The following is a 20,436-nucleotide window of genomic DNA, read 5'->3' on the forward strand; positions in this document are numbered from 1 at the left end:
GGGGGCCGGGCACACACTGCTGCTCCAGAGCTGCACAGGGAGAAAGCTCTCTGGGCTGGCTGCAGGCCTAATTAAATTGCAAACCACAACACGGGCTGTGACACAGCAGCTGTGGGAAATACTGATTAAAAGCATCTACACATTATCCCAATGGGCCCATGTATAGCTGAGCTTTTAACTGAATTGGAGACAGCTCTTATTTAAATTCCAGATATGCCACAATCTTTCCATATGACTGGGAGGACTACTGAACCCTGCACTTCATTTCTGCAAAATAAACGTGTGGATATTAATTCCATATTTTCATAAATAATCTCATTTATCTTGTCTCAAATTTCTGTAATTAAAAAAAATAGGATACAGTATCTTGCTATATTTGATTTTGAAGCCTCAGTGTAATGTAAGAGAAAAAGCTAAACCTTGCCCAGATCTGTACTATGCATCTTTAAATCCCCAAAGACTGGACCAGATGCTGTAGCTTGAACAGAAGTAGTGTGCAAAACACTTAGCCCAGCAGGACTAGCTGTTCCTCCAGCCTACCTCTCTCTACTTCTCAATATGGTCAAGGGCCTCAGGTCCTGTAAAGAGGTCAAATAAACTGAAGTGTTTCAGAAATCCTAAGTACAGGGAAGGTTTGCATAAGAAAAAGTGTATCTGAATTTGTTCCTGCTCAGTGTTCATTGTTTTGTCTTACCTATGTATCTTTAAATGCTTTTATTTAATAAAGTAAAACCCCACAACCCAAACTCTTAATACATTTTTCTCTGCCAGATCCAACAATCAGAAGACGTTGTCAGTGCTGGCTGACAGAGGTGCCAGTGACACAAACCTTCAGCCATGAGCCCATTACAATCAACCCCTAACACAGCACTTGGACCACACGTTCCAGGACACAGGCATGCCACGAAATAAAAACACTTCTTGGTTGCTGTTCACGTGTCTCAAAACACCGAGACCTGCTGCTGCCTCCTCACCACACACTGACCTCTGGTTATTTTTAAAACTTGTCCCTTAAGGTGAGAAAAACCAGGTGTGGTTCTGCAGAGTCCCATCAGCAGCGGTGCCTGCAAACCTACAGAGATTCCCAAGAAATATGAACAGGTAAAAAGCCTGTGCTGGGGAAGCAGTTTATCTTTGGTTTGGAGAGCTGAAGAAAGAATTTTCCTTCCCAGGCAGCTCCCAGAGGCTTGAACACCAAGCGTGCAGAGTGCTAAATATTCTCACAACATGGTAATTTTACAAGGCATTTGGGAAGGAAATGGTTAAAAATATTTTTCTGATTATAATAAGTGATTTTTTTTTAATACCTCAAATAAAGATTTACTGAAAGAACCTTTTGAGAACACTTTAAGAAAAATACCAAAGTACAAACTTTAAATATCCAAAGTATGATACTGGTGCACTTTTTAGAAACACTTACATACTTAACAGGTGAAGTAGGAAGAGAGTATTTCAGAAAACATTTAATATGAAACCTTTTGGAACTTCCATCGAATACAGATTTACATAATTTATCAGAACACTTTTTCAGTTCAGACAACAAAGTGCACTGCCAGGTGAAAAAAATACATTTGGAGGAGTGCTTAAAATGTAGGGAGTGAAAGGATAGGTGACCATTCACCTGAGAAAGTACAATGACTGCCCTGAATGTCTTATTGCTATTACAAAATGGAGCTTTCGTGGAAAAAACCCATACTGAGCAGCACAGGCATGGGCAGAGCACTGAAAGCCAACTGAACTCCAGTAGCACCTGGAGTTCTCAAGCCATGGCATGATACAGAATATACAGAGAATAAAATGCAAATTCAGGAATATTTACTACATTTAACAACTATGATTACCCTTTAAACTAGCATAATCAATATCAATGCTTAGGGGGGAAAGAGAGGGGAAGTCTGCTGCCTTCACAGACTACAGATCACAAGAGCTAACTTGCAAATATTAAGGACTTTGCATTTTCACCTCGGGTCAAATCTGAACTGTGTACTATAAGTAACTATTAGCTCACTGCAAATTTAAAATGCAAATTTAGGCTCGAGTTTAAAGCACATGTTAAGTACATGCGTAAGTGCTTCACTGAAATATAACCACAAAACATTAATACAAAAAGTCAAGTAGATAATGCAGGGTATTATCTACACAAGTCCTCGATGAAATAAACTGAGGGTCGGTAGGAAACAACGCGTGAAGAAATCTCCTCATGCTAGTTTGCAAAATCAAATCTGTTCCGCCGCTGTGATGGTTAAAAAGTGGGGGCTGCCCAGAGCAGCTTCACATCCTACCGAAAGCCAGCTGGCCATCAGAGCTCATCGGGGCAGGTTCCACACTGCAGGGGACAGGGACAGGGACTCCCTCGGCAGCACGGCCAGACACACAGAGCTGGCACAGAGCCATCCACAGCAGCACAGCCGGAGCCAAGGGAAGCACGCTGGGGGAGAGCTGCAAGAACAGCCTCAACTGCTCCTGCCCACGGCTGTAGTTTAGCAAGCTGGACCTTGGGCAGAGGAGATCAGGAGCCAATGTGATTCCCACTTTTGGGTTTCCACGCTGAGGTGCCCAAGGCGAGGGGCAGCACTGCCCGGTGTGCAGCAAGGCCTGGGAGCTGGCAGGGAATGGCCATGATTTGGGAGTCCCTTTGTGCTTTGTATCAGCCTCACCTAGTCTAACTCTGAAAGAAAACCTCTACTCAGCAATTAGCACCTCCTTTTGCACTGCCTCATTCCCTAGAGGGACAACAGGAAAATGTTCTCAGCTGCAATCAATACTCATAAGCCAAAAGGACAAAGGTACAGTTTTAGTAGTTTAGCAGAAGCAGAAGAATGGAAGCGTTTACCCAAATATTAATGCACAAATTAACTACATTATTAAAATTTGATTCAGACTTAAATAATAAATAGGTGGGCAAAATATAATGCAAGACTTACTCAGTAGAAGTGAATTTTTAATTATCTCATGAGATCTACTTAGAAAACAGGACTAATAATGTTAACAACCATAAATCCAAACCCTTCACACACTTTTTTCTTAACACAGCAGTGAACTGTAAACCTGCGTTTACTGGTTAATGCTTCAGTCATTTTAAATATTAACTCAAGTGTTTCCTCCTTGGCCATTTCAATTTTTAGCACCAAAATTAGCCCAAAAAGAGGTACTGGTACAGCTCGATGTTGTAAATGAATTGTTTACATATAATACTTTATATATTATACACACATACTGTACATTCACACATCCACACAAACAGGAGGCATATTTAAATGAATATATTCTGTGTTTCAATTTGTTGTCAAAGACTTAGGAGCAATGGAAATAAAGCAGAAGGGGTAATATTTTACATAGTAGGCAACTTTAATGCTGTAGTGCACTTATAAAAAAGTCCAACTCTCCCTCCCAGCTCAGCAGCTTTTTTTTTAATATCACTATTCAGAAGGATGCAGAAGTTATTGCCTAAATGTTATTCTATACATTTCCATCGGAATTCTCAAAAACACTTTAAATTGCTAACTAATTTACAACTTAACTATTTTTTTCTTGTTACAGCTTTAACTCATTGGCAATTTTGGAAGCAATGTTTTTGAAAGCTATGGATGTTCCCGATATCCGCTTAAAGCGAACTCCGTTCAGGGACAGTCTTGGCAGTTTACACACCTCCATCTCCCACTGTACAAGGTTTTCTGCGTGCCCATCTCCATGGACACAGAAAAGCAAGAAACGCTCTCTCTGTTCATAGTCACAATTATTGGCATCCAGGACCTTTCGGATTTCCCTCATCATGTCATTGGGATCCATGGAGCTGGTGGTTTTCATGCTCCAGGTAAAACGCAGCGACCGAGGCTTGGCTTCCTTGTTCTCGTCCTTCTGATCCACAGCTACATTGCGGCTGAAAGACAGGAATTCCGGAGTGAGCAGGGCCAGCCGCCCTCCCCAGGGGCCACCTTAGTGAAGCCACCACTGAACACACACCACCTGGGTTAGAGCAGCCCTGGAGGCTCCAGCTGTGGCCAAGCCCCGCTGCCCCAGCTGCTGAACACACACACAGGGGAAAGCTGTAGCTGCTGGGGCTGGAAGGAAGGAATGGCACGAGGTGGGACACAACTGGCACTCACTGGATTCAGGAGCACGGGGGCAACGACCTTCTGGAGGCAGAACTACGTGCAGCACCTACAACTTGATTTTAAGGCAGGTTCTGCTCAAAACTCTACTCTCGGGCCACGTGGGCAGCTGAAACACCAGCTCTGTGCTAGAAGTTTCTGGAACATTGAAATAACAGCTCCCTGTGGCAGGAGGTGGCCAGCCCAGGCCCTGGGAGGTGCCCACTTACACAGAATGGGGTGAGCCCATGCACAAAGGTGCTGGGAGTTCCTCTGCAGCTCCTCCAGGGCAGCAGCCAGGAGACAGAGCCCTGGGAGCTCCTGGAGCCCCAGAGCAGCTGGCTGCAAGCAGAAGGAAGGACAGCAGGAACAGGGTCACCCACCTGCTGCCCAGGGTCAACCTGAGCCCCCAGAGCTGGGCTGGCTCAGTTACACTCTGGCCTTCCTGCTGGGGCATGTTTGGGATGATCCCTAGGGACACACCATGCTGCAACCCTGGGGGCTGCCTCAGAGAGGAGATGCTTCCTCCTGAGTTGGTCAGTAACTCATTAAATACCAACCACTGACTGAGGCAGCGATGAAATCTTCTGCAGCTACAAGCTCTGCAGTTAAGTGCCTCTGAGGGGGATGTGCATAAAGAGAGATGGAAGTCACTGTTAGACACCTCCTCAACACAGCTGGTAAAGATGGTGAGAGGGTACCATTACTGTCACACTTTTCAGAGATGAAGAACAAAATATTGAGGGTGTGTTTCCCAAATCTCTAACTTTTTTCTTTTTTTTTTTTAATAAAAAAGCTTTTCTTTTGGTATGGGTAAGTGAAGTTAAACAGGATGAAGGAAAGAAAGCTACGTCAGGGCAGGTATAGGGTGGATATTAGGAAAACATTTTTCACCAAAAGAATAATAAAGTAGTGGAATGCTCTTCCCAGAGAGGTGGTAGAATCACCATCTCTGCATGTGTTTAAAAAATGGCTGGACGTGGCACTTGGTGCTGTAGTCTAGATTCTGAGTTGAGGTGTTAGGACATAGGTTGGACTCGATGATCTTAGAGGTCTCTTCCAACCTCATTATTCTGTGATTCTGTGAAATGTTCCAGAAATTTCTAGTTTGCAATCACTCTTCTACTTAAATTAAAATCAGTAGTCATGCAGCTAAAGAATAAGGAACTACATTTGGACCTCCAGGGACAAAGCACAGATTTGCTTTGTGAATATTTGTATACTGCCAGTCACCTCTTCAAATTTAATTAAATATATTGACTGTCATACTTAATTATTAGGTAACCTAACTCTCCCCCAACCGTGCAGTTTAGGTCTCATGTTGAGCCTCCATATTAAGCCAAGCTGCTCTTTGAAATAGATAGCAATGGTTACACCACATTTTATTTCTACTACCATTAAGCAGGCAAATGTGAAAAAGTTAAACAAAAAGTGATAGCAAGGCCGCAACTAAAGAAATATATTTCTCAAATATAACCTATTTCATAATTCTTCTATTAAAAGATTTCTTGTGACTGTGAGAGTCATAAGACTAAGCAATGTGATATGCCAGATGTTACAAAACTCATCACACAAATTAAAGAGTATTCTGTTTTAAGGTTTTAATTTAATAAGGCTGTAAAGGGCCAGGGAAAACCCCAACTTTTATTCAATGCTCATTTTATTTTTGGAAGCTTTTTCTACTTGAAAACAGTTGGCAAACCCAGCAGTTTGATAATTTCTGATTTTTTTTTTGATATGCTGATTTTGCAAGAAGAGTATAAGATGAAAAATATTTAACTGCCTGTGATTTTGGAGGTGAGAAATATCTTATCACCTTTCAGTGGTTATTCCACATATTTGCAGCCTCACTAGAGACCACTCATCTACACATCTACACGACAACAGCAAATTACAATGACTAAAATGCAAAAAAAAAAAAAAAGAAAAACCACACAAGGAAAAAGGCAACAGGAAAGATGAAAGTTTAGAACCAAGTCAGTCAGTGCTTTAATAGCTGTTTTGCAGACAGAAATGCTTCTTTGTTTAGTTCCAATGACTTACATGAAAAAAAAAAGCTGCTGCCTGAAGCCACTATGCCACATAATCAAGGGAAGAAAGGTTCAAACTCACCTAAGCAATGTTTTAAACAAAAATTTTACCCTCACCTTGAGCCCTCAAATCTCCCGTTCCTCTCATATTCAGTCGGGAGCCTCAATGAAAAGAATGCAGAAGCAAAAGGAAGTGGGAAAGAGAAGACAAATCTTACACTACAATATATAATATCTGAGTAGTTGCTAAAAGATACTGCAATCATACCAAAGGTGTGTTAAAATACAAAACAACAAAGATGTAAAGAACTTGGTAGGTTAGGACAAACTCAGAAAGTAACATATTGTCAAACCAAATGGAAGCCTATAAACTATAGTTTTTAAACTGACCATAACTAATTTTAACAATATATGTTTAGTATATGTTTATGCATTAAATCTGTAGAACTCATGGAATAAATCTGAAGTTATAAAAGCAGAAAATGTTAAAGTTACAAAGCATATTGAAGTGACTGTATTATTTGCTAAATACCTCTTAAAAGAGAAATAACTCCCAAGTATTTTTACTTGGCTAATGTTATTTAAAAGTTTTATGTGGAATAAAGTATATATTTGAAAAAATCCCCATAACTATTTAGAGGCAAGTCTGATAACCTTGTGTATTTGCATGCTCATCAGATCTGTGTGTTCCAACAATACCAAAATACCTTAATGCAAAAGAAGAAGATGCACATACATTTTAACAGAGCTTGAAGAGGCAAATCCAAGATTTCTCAAGCTGTGGTATCTCCATGCTAGTAATTCCACACTGGTGCATCTTCCCCACCCAAGAACAAGCTTAAGCTTTCTGTCTTCTTGCAGTGCTTAAGGCTCCACTGCTGGTCACTACCATCTATTGAAAGCCCAGGGTCAAGAAGAATTAAGGGGAAATTATCTTTCTCTACCTTCCCATTGTTGAGTAGGATGGTTCAACATATCAGCACTAACTCTGCTCAGGGGGATGCTGCCTGTACCTGCTTTCACCCAGACTAAGGCAGTGCATGGCTTCCCTGAGCAACACAAGCACTGCAGTTTGGGTGGCAGGTGTCTAGGGACAGGAATGTAAGACAGTACCCTTATTTTCTGATGCAGAGTGATATTTATATCAGGGTGTGTGGGGTGTTACAAGGTGTGATTTCCTCCTTTCCTTCCTTTTGAGAGCTCTGGTGAGGGATCAGCCTTGCAAGGTGACTCTGGCACTCTGTGTCACAGGGGAGCAGGAGCAGGGTGGCAGCACTGGCTGCATGTGCCACAGAACCAGCGCAAATTCAACTCAGGGGCTACTGCAAAGCAACTGCACTTTACAGGGTGCAAAATTGCTCAGCTGAGAGCTGCTGGTCATGGCAGCATCCGAGCAGGACCCTGCTCTCTGAGGTACCACACAGCTCGTGGTACAACAGGGACAATGTCGCTGGCAAATGAACAGCTGTAAGCAAAAAAGATGCAGAAAAAATTAGAAGAAGGCAATTGGAAGTCTCAGTGCAAAGTGGGCAGTTATTGAATTTATTTTCATGAGATCTCGTGCTGCTAATCCATGGTGGATATAAGAGAAGGTGGAAAAAGATTTTTCATGCCTATATATACCAAGAGCATGAAGTCATCCCCTCTGAGAGCTCTGCAGGACCAAAAAAGGGGTAGATGGAACCACCCCATGTACCAACTGAACAGATCCTCCCCTTCCAGATGATTATTTTACTAAAGCAACCATCAAGTTAGAAAACACTCCTCAACCGAAGAATTAAGAGTACTTAAACTTCAGAGAACCTTCTGTGTTCCTAGGAAGTGGAAGATGGCAGCTTTAAGAGCTGCAAACATTTACAGATTTTTGTTGGGTTTTTGGTGTTTTGTTTTGAAGCTTGCCAAAGTTTGCAGAAAATGGGAGCACAACCAGTTTCCCCAACAATGAACAGCCTTACTGTTGCTGGAATCTGTCCAGAAAAGTCTGTAAGGAAAAATCCCTAGTGATGTTCTAACACACTTTTCGGTTTGAAATTAAGCCAAAGTGTTCCGTTTGGAAACCACTGTACTCTAAATCTAAGAAAGGTCATTATTTAGAATATACCTGCCACTTTGAAAGAATAAACATTTTCATGGAAGCCTCTCAGAAAACCCTCACTTTGCTCAGTTTTTCCATGCATCAATACTCCATTCATTGAGCAGGAGGAGCTGCATAAAGTGACACAGAACCTCAGATGTGAGCCATCATGCCAAGCTTAGGAGAGCTGTGCCAGTCTCTCAAGGTGCTCCTTCCTTCATGGCAGACATGGTTATGGTCCAGCTCTACAGCCCAGCACTGGGAACAGGCATTTTCTGTACTGCCAGGATTGCTCTGGTTGGGGTTTGTGAGTCAGATGCAGCCCTGAGGCCTCCTCATTTGCTAATACAATCTTCACTTCTGTGCTAGTTTATGCTCTAAATTTTCTGCTTTTGCTTTTGTTTTACATTAACTGATTTTATGGACCAAGATGCTTCTTGGTCTTGAGAATGGAACAAATGCATAGACAAATTCTGTTCTCATTTGTCATGCCATGCCTATACATTATCTACCTTATGGTTTAAGAAGGGCTTTCACAAATCTGATTGTTTCCACACATCTGTCCCAGATTATGCTGTGCTTCCTGTTCTTTACATCTTTGTATGCTGTTTTAAATATCCAAGTAAACACAAAGAAAACTGTCCAAAAAGATACTGAAAATCAACAAAAAGTGCAAGATGATAAAATAAGATCAATTTATGGAAATGGAGAAATGATGCTGCAATAAAATCCAGAACATTGAGTCATTTTTGCTGTCAGAGAAAAAAAAAAGTTAAGACTTCCACAATATGCAGACTGGCAAAGACAGTGCATAGTACAAGATTTATATATATATATACACTCACACATATATATATATTTGATACCTCTGTGTACTGAGCACAATATTAAAACTCAGCAGTTTAACAAGGAGTGACTGATCATCTACTTTCATTCAGCTCCCTAGAACTGATGTTGTGGCACTAGCTATACGTGCTGGGCTACTGTAGTTCTTTCAGAACAACAAGGACAGTGAGCTCAGGGAGGATTCATAGCAAATATAGCCAGGAGAAACTGCCAAAAGCCCCAGCATTTTCAGTTTTTGTACCTACATACAGATCAGGTATGGAGGGGCACCACACATTCTTAAAACAGAATTTAAAAAGCACACTGCTCCTGTGCAAGTCGTGTAACACTTAACAAATTTCTTATTCAAAAAGACACATTCATGGAAGCTGTAGCAGATATTTCCACCATGGTCTAAGACTCCTGGCCTCAAGTCAAAGGTAATTTAAAAAAAATTACTTAAAAATTACCCAAAGTCTCAAATTTAAACAGTACCCTTCTAGTTGAAAACTGTACTCATATTAGCATTTCTCATCTTCTGAACAAACTGAATGCATCCAGCTGTGGGGGTTTGCACAGGTCACAGTCCTTTGTTGTAGAAATGGCCTGCACCCCACAGCTGATGATGCACACTGGGTTAAAGCCACTGTCACTGCTCAGTTCCAGCTCTATGCTGAGTGGCATGGTTTCTTTCCTTAACTAAGCTGTTGCATTTTCTCAAGTCAGCTGTGACAATGCCAGCCAAGCCAACCAACACCAGTTCCAAACATGGACATGTTTGGAAGAGCACTGATTATTATCACCATGGCATGGCATTTACTCAGTTCATCAGGTAGGGTACTTTTAGCCCTGCACTGTACATAATAAATCCACATTCAGGCAGCAATTTACATATGTCAGGACTCCCTAATCTAAGCATTTCCTTGAAATGGTCTAACTCCAAATTACAGTCACAAGCAGAGCCTTGCATTCTGAAGGTTAAAACAGATCCTGGTTTCTGGCCCCATCTCCCTGCTTTTGATCAGCAGTAGGAAACTGGAAGTACCACCCTCTAAGAAGTTCCAAGATGTGGTACAACTAAACAGGCTATTACAAAACGCTACTGGAAAATTTACCTGCACATCAAAATTGTATAAGCAATTTTAATGTATTATAATGGATTAATCAGAAATATAGCAGCTTGATTCGTTTCCAAATTGCAAAACTAAATTCAATCCTTTGGCCTGAAATGTGAATTAGACTTCTGAGCTTTTCCCTTTTGTTGATACATTTGCATAAATGTTGTACTTTTTGTTTAGAACTGAAGAGCTCTATTTGCATTTCAGCTGCAACTCACTTCAACAAATGCACCCCATTTTAAAATAAATATACAGCTATTGAATCTTCATTCCATCTTCCACACAAAACTGTTCAACTCACAGCTGTGCTCAGCTGCAGGCAATGCTTCAATCCTTTTTTTTCTCTTCAATATCATAAAACAGAGAGATAACATAAATTTAACAACACTTACCTTTATTTGCTTGCAACCTTATGTTTTGTTTATACTTTCATCATTGTTATCAAACACCTCATTCTTCAAACATAAGCATGCTAAGTGTATTAGTACAGAGAACAGAATTACTTTGGCACTACCAACTCTATCAAAGAAAGAAGAATTCACAAGGCATGCTTAGCATCTTGTTATACAACACAGATGGTGCCACAGATTCTTAGGTATCATCATGAGTTAATGGATTTATTCTATGCTTTCCTCTGAAGAAAGAAAGTATTTAGTTCTCAGCAGGAAATTTAGTTTTCAGAAAACCAAGGCTAGAAAAGCCAAATCTTTTGTTAATTGCAGGAGCCACTTTTTTTTAAATATAAATAAATCCTACCTTTTGATAAACCTGAATGACATGTTTCTAAAAGAAATTAAGCCAAAATAATAATTAACAAAAAAATTTGTACAAAATAAACTGAAAAAGTCATTTAGAGTGAAACATGCAAAAAAATCTCATTTTAAATGCACAAATAAATTACACAATTAAATACATTCTCAGATCAGGCAGATGATTTTTAGGGGCTGAAGAATCAAACTCCTGGCACTGTTACTTTCAACATTTTCTGGGAAATATGTAACCAGTATTTCTGTAAATAATTTCAGTAAAATATGTACTGGTGTCAAAACACTTTAAAACTCAAAATCTGCAAGGTCAGGTAAAAATATGTTTGGATTTTCTTCATATATTTACCATGGAAAGCAAAAATCAGTAACACTACCGTAATTATATCCTGAGTATCTTCAGAGTTAGGTTTCTTCCTTTCTTCATAACATTAGGTCAGCTATGTTATGCTAAAAATTGCCTTAATTATTTAGCCATTTTAGTGGCAGAAGCTGTAACAATTGGCTACACCAGAACATAAGTAGTTCACAACCAAAAGAATTCTGATTCCCCATAGAGAATGCTACAATAAATTAATGACTAATAAGGTTAAAAAAAATTTAACAGGAAGAAACATAATCATGTCCTTCAGTGGCACTATCCACCTCCTCAGTAGTTTGTACAGCACTGAATATAACAGAGCCCCAGCTGCAAGAGATCCTCCAAGAGCAAACTAATCATCTGTAACTGTGCCATTGTGTTACAACTGCATGTCATTTAATCAAGTCCAGATGGAATTTAAACTACTGTCAAAAGTCGTGGGGAAAGACTTCTTCAAGAAAACCACACTGCACTGCAGAAGTTGAAACCCTGAAGTAATGATAGAAGTCTGAATGCTGCCTAAACAACTGAGTGAAAAGTTTGCATGTTCACAGTTTGAGCGTTCACATTTGGAACGTCAAATGGAAAATTAAGTAAGGATATTACAAACAAAAGTACAGAAAGAAAGATGTGCCAAAAGGATGTGGCTGATTAAGACTTCACTTGACATAAAGCAGATGGCTTAACACTTAAAAATATTCAAATTAAACTTCTCTCTCTCTCAACATAAAAAGAAGGGGAAAAACCCAACCAAATTTCCTACAGCACAGTGTTTCCCAGATAAGTGTTACCTGGCAGAAAACTGAGCAAATTAAAACATTTATCACAGGCTAGACTCTCATGTTCTTGTTTTGCAAAGAAGCAACTTCTACATTTTTTAAGAAATTCACTCTCTAAGCTGAAATCAGCCATTTGTGAAAAACTGGAGCATGGCTTAGCTTTATTTTGTAGGAATGGGAGACTGCAAAGGTGATACTGAGAGGGAAGCATCCATAGGAAGGAAATGGCTTGCTGCTGACGTGGTATAAGCTTAAAACAAAAGCTAGCAGGCCAAGATCAGAATGAACTTGTCCAAAAAACTTCACCTGATAAGGAGTGTACAAAAGCTTGATGATTATCTGAAAGCAAAGACAAACAAGCCCTCAATTCTGCAAATGCAAGTTGTGGAGATCAATGGTCTGAAGTATGTGGTATGGGAACTGACAGGTTTTAAACAGAGAAGAAAAAACCACAATATTCAATTTTAAGGTTTGCAGTAACTAATCTAAATAATATGTAGATCTGAAACTAGAAGTTCAGTTAGAATAAAAATTGTCAGTGCAGGAGCAAGACCTGCTGAAGCTTGGCTTTGGCTGGACCACCACACCTTCACACCTAACACAGAATCTGCACATGAATTAAAGGCCAAAGTAGGAATAAATTTTTTAGGGTTTGATCAGACTCCTGCCTAGATTGAAACACTAATATTGCCATTATTTTAAGATGGCCTGTGACAGCACTACTGCCAACAGAAGCTTTTGTCTCCTGCCCCTACCCTTTCACCTGTGGTATTTCTATTTCTGTGTTGCCAGCAAGGTTATGCTGGAAACACTGATGGACTAAGTGACTGGGAAACACAACCTGAGCTGCTAATGCTACATCAAATACCTAGACTGGGCTCCTAGTTTATGCCATCTACTGATGGACTATGCAGCCACTGAGCAGCTTTTCAGCTGAGCTGAAATGTTTCATCTCCGCAGCATTCGTACCTCAGACATGAGGCTGAAGAGCACAGACGACACAGCACAGACCAAACTGCCTCACATTTAATCCCATTTGACTCAACTCCCAAAAACAAATGGCTTCTGTAACCAAAACAGACCTAAGAAAAAAATCACAGCCAACTGCATTTTAAAGTCGCAGAACTTCAGCCATCAATCAGCGAACGTGGACAAAAATCACCTAAGCAAGGAGGCATTTCTACTACAAAAAGGAAAGAAAAGGCAGACATGCTGCAGCAGCGTTTCAAGAGGCTTACCTCCTGGTTAGCTTGGAAGTGAGCTTGCTGAAGAGGTTGGTGGAGCCGCGGGCGCGGGTCTGCGAGAGCGGCGCGGCCTCGTGGGACAGGCTGGGCGAGGCGGGCGGGCCGTTGTAGGTGGCGGTGCGGCGCTCGCGCAGCTGCCCGTGGAACGTGCTCCGGCTGGCCGTTCCTCTGGGGAAACGAATACGGTCAGGGGTGGTCGCACTGCTAATGCTGTGGGTTGAAGCAACGGGAGTTCTCTGATCGGGAATGGTGCTAGGGCAGAAAACAGAACAAAAGAAAAACAACCAATGCTAGAACGCCTTCGCACGGGCACTGCGGCTCAGCAGGAAACACACAACACTACGTTCTACAGTAAAGCATAAGCAGACACTTTTATATAGGCCAAGGTTGGAAATACCAACATTATTACAGCACTGTATGGAATCAAAACTCGTAAGAAGTTAGGATTAAGAGGCTGCCGAAACAGAAACCTACATAGGCAGAAAAGTGCAACAGGAGTATCCTGGAAAAGACCAGATAAACCAGGCCTACAGCGTTTTGCTGAGAAGACTGATAAAAGAATAGACCAGTAAAGTTTCCTCCCAGGAAAGAGAATAGGTAACTTTAATGTCTCTCCCTCCACATTCTGTACATACATCTTTGAAAGTCTTGCTAATTTGAAAGTATCCTACACAAAATTCTCTACAAGCGAACCGCTCCAAGTAGTGAAGTCCTTCAGGATACACAGTTAAAGTCTCCCACAGACTTTGACAATAGGGAATGTCCAATACTCCTAACAATAGGAAAAAATTAAGGTTCACTATTGCAGGATTATGTCACAGACAGCCTGACACACCACAAGACAAATGTAAACGAGACTAAAAAAATGAGGAAACACACATCTTGTGGGCAAAATATACTAGAACAATCTAGGACTAAAATTCCACAGCACAAAGTTAAGAAGCAGTGGGTATAAGTTAGTGTCACAACGATTTCTGGTTCTTACATAGGCCTGAAGTTATCTGCGCCATTGTCTATTGGAGGCAACATCATCTTCGTGTGCACAGAGGCTGACATGGACATCGACTTCTGATGTCGCAGCCGAACACTGGAGAAGGATGTGGTACAAACTGAAGCAGGGCTAGCTGCGTAAGCGAACATTTCTGTCAGGCTGCGAGGGGGTTTGGGTTCAGGCAGAGGCAGAAAGAAGAGCATGATGGACCAACAACAAACTACTGCATAGAAAAAAAAAAGCAAACTTTTCCTTCTATTAACTGGTTTATCAAAGAACACGAACTCTCACAGCCCTCCTCTTCTATGTAACAGCAGTAACTGCCCTACACTCCCCTTAAAAAGCATCCTTACATGGCACTGGACATCTGTAAGTGCCCATGCTCTTACCATTAGCATTAGTTTGCAGTGATACCCTCCTTGATGTATAGAACCTGAATATCAGAATTCTATGCCAAAGCTCTACGATAAAGCACTGATGTAACTTGTATTGCTCTTAACAGTAAACAATGCATTAAAACCCCCACAAATACACCTTCCAAAAGACTCATGATAGCTCCATTACTACAGCAAAATCCTTTCTTTTCAGAACATATCCATGTTAAAAGAAATTAGTGAAAGCTGGGCAAGCTGTCAAATCTACATCAGATAACTGAGAGACTTCATAGGTACAATCAAAACCAAAAATACCATGATCTTTAACAGCTCCAGAGAGGCCAAAAGAAAAAAGCTGCTAATAATGAACCAGTATGTGTAGTAGGCACTGAACATGCTTGCTGCTCTCTGAAGAAAGAATGACTGTTGAAGAGCATCTTGTATTGCTTTGACCATGAACAATAAATTCTCCAAATCACCATTCAGGCTCTGAAGGAAAGTATAGAGCACTGTCTTAGCAGAATGGCCAGTAAGCTGCCAGCTGCATGGTATGTTCAAATAGGAGCATTAAATTTATTTATTTATTTAGGCCAAAATAGTCTTTGCAGCCTTCACATTATCTAGTAATGATAAGGATAGGAGAAAAGTGAGAAGCAACAAGAGGTTTTGGGCCTTTCAGACTGCACCACCACCTCAATCATCTGAAGTTTGCTTTAAAAGTAAGACAGCTGTAATTTAGAAATTTTGCTTGAGGTTAAGAAATCAATAATTCTCAGTGACAGTTTCATGACACTGCATGTTCACTTCCAAATTACTTCTTAGTTACACACAAAATCTCAAGTCCTGTTACCAAATTTTGGTACATCAGACTCTGGAGAGAGAAATGCTAGTGCAGCTACAAGTGTCAGCTCCCCCACTTCTCAGGCTTGGCTCCCAAAGCACCAGTGCAAAGCACCACACAGCTCAGACATGTGAACTGCTAGCTAAAATCCTTAGCAAAACATACTTGGTTTTGGCTTGTTTTTAACTTTTCAGGATCTGAAAAACTTCATCTCAGTCATGCATGCATCTCAACAATGCTGAATCCATCAGGATGACAACTACAAGCACTACTTACAATGAAGCCTTCAGTACAGGCCCAGCATTTACATTATCCCAGGGTTTTAAGGAATTTTCAGAAAATGAACAATCACCTCAAAACTAATACCCTGAAGTCACGCAATTGGTCACTAGTCTCTCAAGCTCTTCCAGCTCATTTCCTCTATATTTACTGCAAAAGATAAAGAATCTAGTTTTGCAACACAAGACTCAAGTTTTTAGTCACCTGCCTCCAAAGCTGTGACATCTAAAGGTATCAGTAAAGGACCTTCTCCTCCTCTGATGCTTTGCTAGAAATCAGCTTCTTTGGATTACTAGCCTGGGAACACAGGAACAGTGAACTAACAATCACCAATTAGTGCCAAGGCTTATTAAAAATCTGAAGCTGTTGTAAATCATTTGTGTTACAAATGATTTAAAGCAATTGCCTATCATTATGAAGAGCGTTTCATGAGTTCCCAAGCGCGTTAATTAATGCTCAGGCTTTGGAGGAGAGCCAACAGAGTTGTCTCCAGCAGAAGGCCTGTGTCAGCCACACAATGTGTTAAAGCAGAGATGGGAGACTCAGAACTCTTGGCTTCTACCAGCCTGGCATGGGTCTTCAAGATTACTTTCTCCAGGATCAGATCTACTGACTATTGATTCTTTAAAGTTTTCGTACTTTCAGAAACAGTGCCTTCTCAGAATTCAATGTGCAAGATAAAAGCACAATAAGCAATGTTTTGACACTTCCTCTACTGAAAAAAAATAGATTTTAAATGTGTGCATCTTGCCTTTTATGGGAAGTCTCCCAAGTTTTCCCTGAGTCACAGTCAGTATCTGAGTAGCTACGGAAAATCTAAAATCTAATCTGTAATAAACCAATTGCAGCAATTACTCTAGCCTGTAACACTTGCCACCAACAGACACTTCAAAAGCATAGAAGTAATTTTTAACTAAACATTGGATATGTACAAAGGCCAGGTTCAACTTCAGATCTTACTTTAGAGAAGAAAAAAGAACAAGTTTCTAGAGTTACTTTCTGCCAAGCTGAGAGTACAGTAACATTAAAGATTAATTCTGAAGAGCCAGTCCCATCAGTCACCCTGCTGTTTTCTCCTGCATTAAAGGTCCCTGTGCTTTATGTGACCAGTCAATGCTTTATCCAGTTACAGCAACAAAATACATTCAGATGTAAATTCTGAACTCTGTGCCAAATCACAGTAATTCTGAAACTGTGCCAAAATGAACATGCAGTTTAGTATTGAAGTATTTCAGACAATGAAAGGGCTCCAACTGTAATAAATTAGCAATGCATTCTCATTACCTTTTCTGTTTTTAACCCTCTATAAAAAGTAATGAATGTAATAACCAAAAAATGCATGATAAAAGCTATAAAGATATTTTTTAACTACCAAATATAAATTCTCAGACATTTCAAATGACCCAAATAAGGCTAGTTTATAGAAAAAGCTAATGATGTTTAAATATCATATTGACAATAAAAGATAAATTACACAAGGATAACCAATTATGAATGTAAACCACAACTAATATAGTTGTCAAGTGCTACTCAATCTTAACTTTGAGTTCAAGGACTATATACAAGAAAGCAGAAAACATCAGTTTCCTGAGAAAGTGAAAGCTGGGGAAATAAAATTACTTCATAAGATAGCTCTTTATGAGTATGAACTTACTCCCAAATTAAGGGAACATCTAAATCTCAAGCATTCCTAGTAAACAATATCTAGTAGCTTTTTTAAATGCAATAAAGAAACTGTAGGCAAGATATTAGTTTCAGGATGCACAGAAATCGTACTAAACCAAGTAATCAAGTAATAAAAAATTATCAAAACTATTATGGACAGAAAGATTCATTTTTTCAAAGAGTGTTTGGAAAGAAAAAAGCTATTAATATATCAAATCAGAGAAAGGATGGTGAGCTTTACCCTAAACAACTTGGTAACATGCACAAGGAGTAACCAGTGCAGGCTGAGACAGACGCAGTAAGGGACAGCACCAAAGAGCTGTGCTGTACCTCACAGACAGGGGACTGCTGGCCCAGCTGGCCAACCACACTTCTGGCAGTCTTCAAGCTTATACCTGACTCCTCCCCTGTGCAGAAAGCTAGGAGGAAGAGACAGGGTCAAAATCATGTTCTTTATCCCTAGGCTCCAGGAATCAAACAGGGAATAGGCAACATCACAATTCTCATCAACTGCCAAAAGGAAGGAAAAAAATTTGTGCAAAAATACAAGTTAGAAAATAGGTATTTTCTTCCCACCCTTAACAAAAGATCATAATATTAGGAAGGGCTGGAGAAAATTGGGAAGCATAGTAGGGGGTACACATTCTTTTAAGTACCAGCTGAGTGCTCTCCTGGCAAGGGTTAATTATTTAATTGTTACCATCTTTTGACAGCAGTAAAATTCTGACAAGAAGGGCTGAAAATTAAAACACCTCAGCCAGCCAGGAAATTTGGTGGTGTTCCTCCCAACTGCTACTCTATACCTGATATCTGTGTTCACTAAAGTATTATTTCTGACAGCTCTTCTCAGTCTTCACAGGATGGCAGTAGATGTGACCACGGTGCCAACACACAGAGTGGTTAGCTCCAGTTCCACTGCATGCTCTCCTCAGGCTTTCATTCAGTAAATTAAAAAGAAATTTGTTATTTCTCTGTTTTCACACAGAATATGGAGATACCCTGAGGAGGGAAGCAGCAGAGTTCTGTAAATCCTGGGAAACAATTAGACTGCCACAGTATCAGCAAGGAACACTGGTAGTCCAAGACAATGGTGAATCACCATTTCATCTTTGCTTAGATAAAATTACCTTCTCCCTGAGACTTTGCAGCAAAAATGGTATTTCAAATAATTTTAGTGAAGCAGAGTTTAGAAAGAAATACAAAAAGAGAATGGCTAAAGATTGTAGTCTGACACTGAACAAGGCTCTTCTGCAAGCATGTGCTGTTTGGCCACAGGAGTTCACAACAGATTTAAGATGAAGGCTGCTACAAATATTTCATGTATTTAACCAGATATTAGAAACTTCCTTTTACATTCTAACTATAAAGATTATAAAATTAAATACAGGAAAAAAACCCAAGCCCCAACATACTTACAGGTGCTCCATAACCAAAGATCTGTCTGTACTCACCTTTTATTACGAATTACATTAGAATATCACTTATTTTTAAATTAGGCATTAGAATTTTTTTGGAAAGGTGAAGACAAGCGACATACACCATAGGAAGACATTTCATATACCTGTTCTCCTTGCCATTTTGTATCACTGAGTGCCTATCAGCAGTGGTTCTTTCACTACAAACATATGTGTTGCGCCGTGTCATTGCTCCAGGGGTAGTATTATTCTACAATTAAAAAACATAGGTTTGTTATTCCCCACAGAAGGCTTTTCTGAGGTTACTCTGCATATAATTGAAGGCTTTTTACTTAATGCTAGTTCTATGCAGCTCTAAAACTTACAATAATTAAATAACTTAATATACAAACTCCATCTAGTATTTGTAAGGAATATTGCAGTCAGAAAAAATAATTCTAACAAGTTGTTGTACTTCATATTGATGGTTCAAAATTAATATTCCTTAAAGTTTTTAATTACAAATGTTCTGAATTACAAATTCTGAGTATATACAGCATTCTTCTACATCTGCATAGCTGTGTCTTTATAGCCTATTTTTGAAATACTTTACCACTTGTAGCTTGTAGAATTTTCCTTTAAGTAAAAATCATACCCCTTAAACAAGATAGGAAAAGTAAAGACTTAACAAACAAATGTGGTAAAATTCAGTGGGAAGGTAAACATGGACTTTTAAATATTAAGATAGTATGAAACACTAGACAAGTTTTAAAAACGGGGAAGAATAAGAGACAAATTGCAGAGAATTTTAGTAAGACATTTTTTAAAATACACATTTCAATACAAGCATAATACACTGAGGACAAGAGAACCAGGGGAACTTAAACTACAGACCTTACTTTAGAGGGGAGAAAAGAAATAGAATTACTTTGCCTCTGTCTTTACAGAGAAAGAGGGTGGAGATATGCCCAAGTTGGCGGTCAATTTTCCAGGAACGACTGAGAAGCTATAGGTAATTCACAGATAACAGAATTATAAAATGTTAGATGCAATTACTGTAGGAAAAGCAGGGTGGTCCAGACACACATGCACCCCCAGGTCGTAGAGGAAGTAAAAGCTGGCAAGCCTTTGTATTTTTTTTCTCCCCACCCCAAGAACAAAACACAGGAAACTGCAAATGGTTGAAAAAGTAGAAAAAAACCTTTAAAAGTTTTCTTTAAAGAAAAGGATCACGGGGCAAAGCAGGAAGCAAAAAAGGCTATAAACTTCAAACATCACTGCTGGGGAAAGTCTTGGAGGAGGTCAGCTTAAGGGAATGACTGGTCAGCACCTGGATAAGCACATGTTGAGTAAGGAGGGCCACTAAGAATCAGGCAGGGGACTTCATGCTCAACCAACCTTTTGGAGCTCTTTGAAGAATTATGCTATGATGGACAAGGGAAACTCAGCAGATTTTTAAAATAGCATTAAGAAAAGGTTTCTCATAAATGGTCACAGGAGAGAATCATGGCAAGAAGGATTAAAAAAAAGAAAGGAAAAACTAGTTCAAGCACAAAAGCAGAGTAGCCAAACCTTTTTTTTGTTTCCGAACCTGAAATAAAACTGT

General features: G+C 39.8%; 1 protein-coding gene across 14 annotated transcripts in view; it reads right to left on the reverse strand.

Moving 5' to 3' along the window:
• Positions 1-2,924: 2,924 nt before the first annotated feature.
• The window catches only part of MARK3 (microtubule affinity regulating kinase 3), a 61,542-nt gene continuing 44,030 nt past the window's right edge, over positions 2,925-20,436 (reverse strand). For 2 of the 14 annotated variants that reach the window (XM_039712801.1, XM_039712799.1), the window contains 6 exons: positions 18,998-19,101; positions 14,272-14,436; positions 13,281-13,538; positions 10,895-10,921; positions 6,239-6,283; positions 2,925-3,880 (listed from right to left, as the gene is read on the reverse strand). In XM_039712801.1, the coding sequence (XP_039568735.1) occupies positions 3,535-3,880; positions 6,239-6,283; positions 10,895-10,921; positions 13,281-13,538; positions 14,272-14,436; positions 18,998-19,101 (945 nt within the window). In that variant the 3' untranslated portion in view covers positions 2,925-3,534. The remainder of the gene's footprint in view (positions 3,881-6,238; positions 6,284-10,894; positions 10,922-13,280; positions 13,539-14,271; positions 14,437-18,997; positions 19,102-20,436) is intronic. The other 12 variants (XM_039712813.1, XM_039712811.1, XM_039712807.1 and 9 more) reach the window with 11 other exon arrangements.

The sequence above is a fragment of the Passer montanus genome, unplaced genomic scaffold (assembly GCF_014805655.1).
Source record: "Passer montanus isolate IOZ18808 unplaced genomic scaffold, ASM1480565v1 scaffold27, whole genome shotgun sequence".
In the NCBI taxonomy this organism is placed as follows: Eukaryota; Metazoa; Chordata; class Aves; order Passeriformes; family Passeridae; genus Passer; species Passer montanus.